Raw genomic sequence first — 8,429 nt, 5'->3', positions numbered from 1 at the left:
GCATAGCCAGATGAAAGAGGAACCTTGCACAGGATAAGAGGGTGGTGAAGCGATCTCCCCACCTCACAGAGCTTCCCATCCTGCGTAGAGCCCAAGTCCCACCTAGCAGACCAGCTTGGGTCTGCTTTGCTCACTGGCACTGGCAGCAGGAGATGCCGGTCCTTGCCACCAGACAGGACAGGACCTGTTTAAGTCTACCTCACATGGGGTATCTGTTGCAGGCAATAACCAGTCCTAGAAGAATCCCTTTGCTGCCAGATGCCACTTTTCTCTTCCTTGACCCACAGTTGCCATCACCTCCAGCTGTCCCATGCCACTGCTATCCCCACATCTTCAGTGCTGAGCCCCTGCCCTACAGAGCTGTCTCGTCTCTTCAAAAGTATCTCTAACCAACATGAAGGGGAAAGGAAAACAACACAGCACACAGTTACAGAGAGATTTTATAAGGCCTGTGCCAGTACCAGATCACCAGGCTGGGGTGCTGGTACCTTATATTAAAAGTTCATAGCTCCTGGACATGGGTGTGATTCCCCCAGTCTGCAGCTCCTCACACAAGTGTGACAGCAGGACCAAGGAGCTTCGACAGCTTCTGGGGACGGTGTCACTAGAAAGTCTCATAACTGACTAATTTTCTCTGGTGACATATGGCCGTGAACAGCCAGAAGCAGAGGAATAGCATGATGAACAATGTGACTGTGGCTGCCATCCACATGCTTCTTTGGAGAGCTATGCCTTGCTGGGGAGTCTCCGAGGGAATCATGTTGGTGAGATTGAGCATGTAGCCAAGAGTCCAACCCACATCTGTGTTAGCAACCTGGGCAGATGGAGAAAGAAGAGGAACATGAAGGGCTGCAAAGTACCAGGCAAGCTGGAGAGCTACAGAAGACCTTTGCCATGGCACCTCAAGGGCCTGCTCCACAGCCACAGAGCCTGCACACACCTTGGGTTGCAAATACGCCATTACCAAGACAAGCTGTGGGAGAGCATATTCCAGACCGGAATTTGCAATTATAGATGCCCCAGCAGGTGCCTGTGAACATAACTCAAGAGCTGCTCAGTCTGTGCTATCACTGCCCTGCCAGAGAGGCATGGGCAGGGGACTGTGCCACCTTGTTATCTCCTGCTTCCTCACCCAGGAGGCATGGAGTGGATGCAACTCATTTAATGGCACAAAGCATGAAAGCCAGCTGCAGCTAGGAGCTTTCCTACCTTTTGGATGAAGCAGATGTTGGGCCATGTCTTGTCATTGAATTTGTAGCCTTGCAGCAGGAGAGTGAGGACGTAGGAGTCCTGCACAGTAATTACGGAGATAGGCCTTGCCCACGTCAGGGAACTGGCTCTGCCCTTCTCTGATCCCCTTAAAATTAGCTCATGTCCTCACCCGCGTAAATGAGAGAAGAGTATGTGTCAGAGGCTTTTGGGCAGGTAGAAGTGATGCTGTGCCAGGATCACAGGGTGGCAGACATAAGGCAGGGTCACTTTTCTAGCCCAGTGGACTCCAGGGATGCTTCTCCTGAACACCTCTTCCTCCTCTTGCCAGGGGAAGGATGCAGCCAGCAGCTGCCTCCCCCAACTCCCACTGCCCCTCAGGGCTTTTACCTTCCTGCTGAAGTGGATGCTGCTCCAGGTGTGCTCATCAAACTTGTAGCCATCGAGGAGTAGCGTCAGGATGTAAACAGCAAAGGAGCAGTACATGTGCAGGCGTTCCTTCTCCTCCGGGAAGTTCTCCACCAGCTGGGAAGGCCATTGGGGGACACAGTGTGATGAGGAATAAAATAGATGCTCAGAAGCCTTCTCTGCCCCAAGGAACAGCATGCTATGTTCCTCCTGGGCATCCCAAGCATCGCTCTTGAATGACCCCACTCCTGAAGCAGGGACACCAGTACCAAGAAGCTCTTCAGCAGCATGCTCTTTCCAAGCTGGAGCTGCTGGACTGCCCCTTCCACCCCTAGCCCAGTGCACCTGCACATGCCTCAGGCAAGCCTAACTGTGGCAATGGGTGTGGGAAGCCCCATAGGAGGTGGCTTGCCAAAGCTCTCCTGCCCTTCTAAGCCCAGAATACTGGGCCTGGACAGGCACAAGGTTCCTAGCTGCTCTTCACAGTGCTCCTACCTCTTTCCAGGTGGTGTTGCAGAAGGCCCAGATCGTGGAGTTGACGTGGCCTAGAGACTGCTGGCCAGTCAGGTTCAGGAAGTGGAAGGTGTAATAGAACCCAGAGAAGGCCTAGGCAATAACAGAGGGCTGTAAAAGCTACCAAGGAGGACAAAAACTACACCTCCCTTCTCACCCCAAAGAAGGCCCCTCTGCAGCCCTTCTGGGATGGGGTCAGCATTGCCATCTCCGCCCTAGAGGAGTGAGATGACAGGGCTCAGGACAGGAGGAGGGCTGACCGAGAGAGCTGCAGAGCATCTGAGTGCTACTTCCTGGGCCAAATCCTAGCCCGATCCAGGGTCTCTTTTAGCCAGGAGACAGAGTCCCAGGTATTCCCAGGGTTCTGCATCCAGCACATGCTTGAGGATCTGCCAAAGACTAGGAGCTAGTAGGCAAACCTCAGGGCTGCTGCTTGTGTTTGGGAGCCCAGCCAGCCCAGACATGTCTCGTGGGGGGACGAGATCTTTCCGCTTTCCTCAGGTATGGCTCGGACATTGCAGGAAGTGGAAGCTTAGGCGGAGAGTTCTGCAGGTGGGACCAGCTCTGAGGTACCCTCTCTCCCCTGCTCTCCCACAAACAGTGGGAGAGGAAACTCCCAGGCCCTGCCCTCCCAGTGCCACAATCACACGAATGGAGGGCTCCTTACGAAGAACTGCCCCTGCACAGGGGGCTGATAAATGCCATTGAACCCACACGTCCTGTGGGCCCCACAGGTGAAGTTGAAGAGTTTCTGGATGGCGGTCCTGCACGCCACTGGGTCTCCTGTCCCCGTCACCGTGAGGACCTGGGCAGTGCTGGGTGTGCTCGGTGCGGGGACACAGGGACTGTCGTAGAGGTCTGTCGTGGTGATGTTCTCCTGGTATCCCTTCGGGTAGCAGGGGTGCAATATCCGCTGGGGAGAAGAGCTGCCCTAGAGAGAGCAGGAGCTGTTAGCAGTGCTTGGCTTGGCCTGGCAGCCAGACCCTTCCTCCACAGCCCATCCTGTGCTTAGACCCTCCCCAAAAGCAGGATCTGGACCCGAGGAGGATGTGGGGGGGAGCGGGATGCATCCTTTGCATGACTTAACCTGCCCACAGCGGGAGAGGTCTCCCTTTCTCCCCCACTGTAGCATCCCAGCTTTTGAGAGTGCTGCTGTTGGCCCATCTCCATTCAGCATGATCAGACTTGGTGGCTTTCGAGACCACTCTGTTTTCAGTGGAGCTAGAAACCACCCATGCCAGGGAACCCTTCCTGCCCATGTCTGTGGGGATAGGGAAGAACCAGAGGATACCGCTGGGCTCAGGAAACAATTTGGTTCTGTGATGAAAAATGTCCTCACAAAAACCAATTCTGGGGAGAAGGGAGCTCTGGTGGACAACTACGTCCTTCTACCCAAGGGAGAGCATTTTTTAGTTCGCGAGAGAACATCTCAGCTAGGCTCTTGACTTCATGACAGCTTCCAAATTCCTTAACCCTCTCTCCACAGGCAGGCACATCTACTGTTTCTGGAAGGCATCTTTCATCAACATGGGAAGTGGTTGAGCAGAGCCTTGTAGCCAATGCCTGAGGAAGTCAGCAGGCGCTGGCTCCATCTCTAGTACCTCACGCAGAGCCGCCAGCAGCATCTTCAAGGCCTGCGTCTGCCCATAGCAGAGATAGCTGTGGGTGTAGAGCGAGTAGTTGGTGCCGTAGAGCCTGAAGAGGACGGAGGTGTTTTTGTCCTCAATGGTACCTCCAGGCTGGAAGGTGATTTGTGTGGAGGCGCCTCCAAGGTCCAGAGCTCCCAGCACCTCCGTGGCCTGTGGATGTTCCCATTTCTCTGCGAAGGAAAACTAGCCGCACAAGAGAGCAAGTGTTAGTCTGAAATGTGGGAAATCACAGTCCCTGTCCCTTTCATCAGGGCTTTGCGGGCTCAGAGGGCCCTGAGGGACCTTCCGTGGTCCAGATCCCTGCTTCACCCCTTGCAGCCCATGTCCTCCCACACCCACGTAGGCCTCAGTGTAGCTCTGAGATCTGGCCCCTTAGCTGCTGCCCGTCAGCTTGGCTCCAGCAACCTTAAGGGAGGGAAAGGGTATCGGAGAAGCCCCTTTCTTTGCTCTGTTTGCAGGAGCTGGTGGGGTCTGACATTGCTGCACCCTTTTGGCACCAAAATCAACTCAGAGCCCAGGGGTGAGGGCAGGGCCAGGCAGAGCGGGACACAAAGACCCTCCTGCCCTTGGCTCTGTTAATGACCTCAGCGGAGCCAAAGGTGCAGCTCACACCAGGCTGCCTTCGTTTGGGAGACTAGTGCCTTCAGACGACATGTTTCTCTCCTCTGGGTATACAGAAATCCGTCTCTAGCTGAGATGGACGTATGTACTCTGCTCCCCCCAGGCCCGAACCTTGACGAGCGTCTCCAGCAGGTAGTTGACAGTGATCCAGCCAAAGGAGCCCTCCTCGTTCCCCGTGAGGATCTGAGCTCCACGGAAGTCCACCGGGTACTGGCGAATGGCCTTGACGACCTCGGCAAAGACCTGCTCAGCTTTGGTGCTGTTCTGCTCCCTGCCGAGGGAGGAGAGAGATGCCACGAGGTGGAGGAGGCAGCTGCCAGCGTGTTTCCAGAGCGGTGCTCTCGGGAAAGGCCTGGTGTCTTCCGCAGAGGAGTGGGACTGCTCGGAGAGAGGTTCTGTCCCTCCCGCCTGTCCACTTCCCTGCCTCTGGGCTGGCGCTGGCCTCAGGCCACCAAAGCCGGGTCACTAAGCCGGTGGATTGGGAGTCTCCCTAAAATCGCTACCTGGCGGCTTTGTGCGAGCATGTGTGCCCCGTCTAGCCCAGAAGGTTCCTCTTCCTCCTGGACCACCGCCAGCCTCTGGGGCTTCCCTGAGGGCTCGCCAAGCCAGCTCCGTTGGAAACTGTGGGCAGGCTGTGGAAATGGATGCTCTGCCCACTGCCACGGCATGGCCTCCCCCTGATGGGGCAGCAGCCCCCCCACACCAGCCCCCCAGCCCCAGCCCCCTACATCGGCCATGGTGGTCACCCAGCGCGTGTGGTGGGGAAGGGCCTGCAGAGGTGCCCAGGCTCGCGAGGCAACGCCAGGTACCTCAGCAGCCGCATGCCTGCCGTAGCCCCGAGGTAGGTGGGGGTGTCCCGCTGCAGCTTTGCTGGGATGATCGTCATGGCCTTGTCTAGGCAGGGCTTCAGGCTGGCTCCAGCCAGAGCAGGGTTGTCTGCATAGCTGGAGATGCCGGGTCCTGAAACACGACATCCCATGAGGGAGCAAACTTAGAGAGACCTTTCCAGCCCATTTCCCAGGCCCAAAGAGCTCCCTAGACCTTATTGGCAATATCTACAATCCTCAGTCACAGCTCAAGACTCTGCTGTGTTTGGTGCTCTTCAAATACACACCAAAAAGACAGCTTCCTTCCCAAAGAGCAATTAGAAACTGCATACAAACTACTAGCAGACACACAGCAACATTTAGGGGCTTCTGCAGGTGTTTTAGGATACCTTGTGGAATCACGAAGCTGAAGTTATGAGAGAAACTGTAAAGAGATGTTATGGGAGGAAGAGCCAAAGAAGCAGTTGCATGACAGAAGTACCAAACTCATCATGTCTAACATCTGAGGCTGCAAGATCATGCATTGCCACAAGCTGCAAGATTGGACTAGTTCCAGAAATTGCTGAGGGCCTAATTTCTTAGCCACCTCTCGGCAGCTTTGATCCTCCCCTTTGCCCTCAGGCTCCCTAAACCACAGCTTCTCACCTGTGAAAGCTTCCTTTCATTCTTCTGCCCAGGACACCCCTTTCTGGCCCCATGTAGGCTAAAAGTCTGAATTAACTAACTGTATTTTAGGAGGCACATGGTGCAGCAGCCCAAAGCACCCTCAGGCCTCCTGAGGGATCGGCAGAAATCCAGGAGCTCTGCTTTGCCTCAAGCCCCTTCCCACTGGCTCTCCAGGCGTCCACTCCATCAGGTCGTGCTCTGCACCGAGGAAACCTGCTGTCAGGGCGCCTGGGACACTGGCCCGGGAGGCAGGGTGAGAGGCACGGACGTGCCCAAGCACACTGACCAGGCACGGCGCAGGTCTCCACCTGGTTGACGATGCCTGTGTCATTCTCCTTGTCTGCTGGCCACTGGTAGATGTAGAGAGCCGTGTGCGTGGAGCCGGCGTCGAACACCAGGCCGTACTGCGGGGAGGCAGAGGGACACAGGGCTCACAGAGTGCGCGGGGCTGCATCAAGTGCTGGGGGGGTGTCTGAGAGCTTCTGTTCTCGGTTCCCATGTGCAGAGGAGAGCAGCACACCCAGGATTACACTACCAGCTTCCCATCAACAGCCCCACTTCATTTTTGACCCCCCTGATTTAGCCAGCGAGAGATTTATAACATGGAAAGGGAAGACATGCAGGAGAGCACCACAAACACACCCAAGAGATATTTAAATGCCTCACGCTGCCAGAGCTACTCACAGACCTTCAGGACTGGTAAATCTCACAAACAATGGTTATTTTATAACAGTCTCCAAAAGCCATAAACAGAGAACAGCACAAAGCCACAGGACCCAGAGATGGAAACCCACCATATGCTCTGGGTTTCTGAGAAGGGAGAGAAGGTTCCTGGGGTGGAAGGTGGAGTAGTACCAGGAGAAGGGTCACATCGTTTGTCCTCTTTCTCCTCCTTAGCAAGGAGGCAGTACTCTGATTTTGGGGGGGGGGGGGGGGGGGGTTGATCTACCCAGCACTGCCCAGGTTAGGTTAAGCCCCCAAAAGCTGGGCAGGTTACAGGAAAGCTCATAAGCAGAGAGTAGGACAGGGCTGGTGCAAGGATGACAGAGGTGGGAAAAGGCTGGCAGTTCTTCCAGGGCTCTTCCAGGCCCCACTGTGCACCTACTTTAGTCCTCGGAAGAAGGAAAACGTCCTTCATTGGAGCCAGGATCAGGAAGAGGGTGATAATTCCCAGCAGTGCCAGCAAGGCCACAAGGTACCGGACATCTGCCTTTAGCAGGCACTTTGACATTTCTGCGCTGAGCTGCAAAGAGAAAAGATCATGTAAGGCCAGTGCCAACCTAACTGTCTGCTCCCTGAGTGTCTCCTGCTCCTTCAAGCTCCCTATTTTCCCTGCGATCTCAGGAGCTGCCTAACTGGTGAAAAAGCACACCAGGGCAGCAGTGTTGCCTCGGGGAAATGTGCCATCCTGGAGCTTTAGGGAGACTTTACAGCTGGGGCACAGAGCCCAGGTCACTCTGAATGTGGAAACTACCCCTCCAGGGCCTAACAGCCTCACAAACCTGCTCTTCGCAAGCAGGAGAAAAACCCCAGTCACTAGGGACCCCTAAAACTGAGCTGGGAAGGCTTGGCCCTCTTTCCAGGCCCAGGACCGTATGCTGGGAAGATAACCCCAATGCGATCACACCAGCAACTCCCTACTATGGGAAAAGGCAGAGTCGAAGGCTGCCCTTCTGCCTTGCACATGCCCAGCCCTTGGGAAGGGGGTGGCAGGCAAACCCGGCCACCCCTGCCATACCTGTTCCCGAGAGGGCCCCACTCCTTCCTCCTTGGGTGTGGGTGCACCGAGCTGGGCAGGGCTGAGCAGACCCCAGGGCTCCCTCTGCAGAGGGCGGCCCTCCCTCCGCGGGCCCTGCCAGAGCCCAGTCCTAGCAGAGGAGCTCAAAGTGAAAGCGCAACCAGAGCTGGGCTCCAACGTCCGGGTTCCCCCGCCTGCTTGTCCTGGGCGGGCACTTTGCACCGGCTCAGCGCTTCAGGAGGAGCCGCGCTCTTCCAAGCCAGTTCCAGCAGCCGTGTTTAGGGTATGGACTTAGCCCTCCCCACTTGTGTGCATCTGCATCAGTACCTGGAGATGGGTCCCCAGGCCATGGAGGTGGGTCCCTGCCTGCCAGGGCCCTCCCGTTTTGGCCCTGGGCCCCTCTGCCTGCCTGACTCTGCCTGCAGTGGGGCAGTGCAGGTGACAGCAGAGCTCAGCAATAGCAGCAGTGCTGTGGTAAACAGGTTTGGCCCATGCAATGTGTTTATGCAGCAAAGGTGGGCAGGGGTGTCTGTGGGACAGGACCCCCCTCTCCCAGACCTCAGGTGGTACCCTCATCCTTGGCTCAGCCTGCCTGCGAGACCTGGGATTCCCCGAGATGGCCATGGTGATGGCCAGGATTCATCATGAACTTCAGGGAGAGCTGCATCCAGGCTGAACCCTTTCCATGCTTCAGGGCACTGCAGGGACCCAGAACCACCCCCTGCCATGGGTATCTTAGGTAGTGCCTGGCAAGACAGACTGCTGTGCCCACCAGCAAGTAAATGGTTAATACTGCAG

General features: G+C 56.2%; 1 protein-coding gene across 1 annotated transcript; it reads right to left on the bottom strand.

Annotated features, from left to right (window-relative positions):
* Positions 1–422: 422 nt before the first annotated feature.
* LOC112986795 (ectonucleoside triphosphate diphosphohydrolase 8-like) lies at positions 423–7,819 on the bottom strand. Its single transcript, XM_064523564.1, has 10 exons — positions 7,632–7,819; positions 6,999–7,136; positions 6,180–6,297; positions 5,210–5,360; positions 4,512–4,671; positions 3,732–3,962; positions 2,798–3,061; positions 2,113–2,223; positions 1,600–1,734; positions 423–814 (listed from the first exon to the last, which is right to left on the bottom strand). Exons 2-10 carry the CDS (start codon positions 7,122–7,124, stop codon positions 605–607), a joined length of 1,506 nt encoding a protein of 501 aa, XP_064379634.1. The 5' UTR covers positions 7,125–7,136; positions 7,632–7,819; the 3' UTR covers positions 423–604.
* Positions 7,820–8,429: the final 610 nt, after the last annotated feature.

This window comes from Dromaius novaehollandiae, chromosome 20, assembly GCF_036370855.1.
Source record: "Dromaius novaehollandiae isolate bDroNov1 chromosome 20, bDroNov1.hap1, whole genome shotgun sequence".
Taxonomy (NCBI): domain Eukaryota; kingdom Metazoa; phylum Chordata; class Aves; order Casuariiformes; family Dromaiidae; genus Dromaius; species Dromaius novaehollandiae.
The sequence above is the reverse complement of the archived record's forward strand: the minus strand, read 5'-3'. Positions and strand labels throughout refer to the sequence as shown.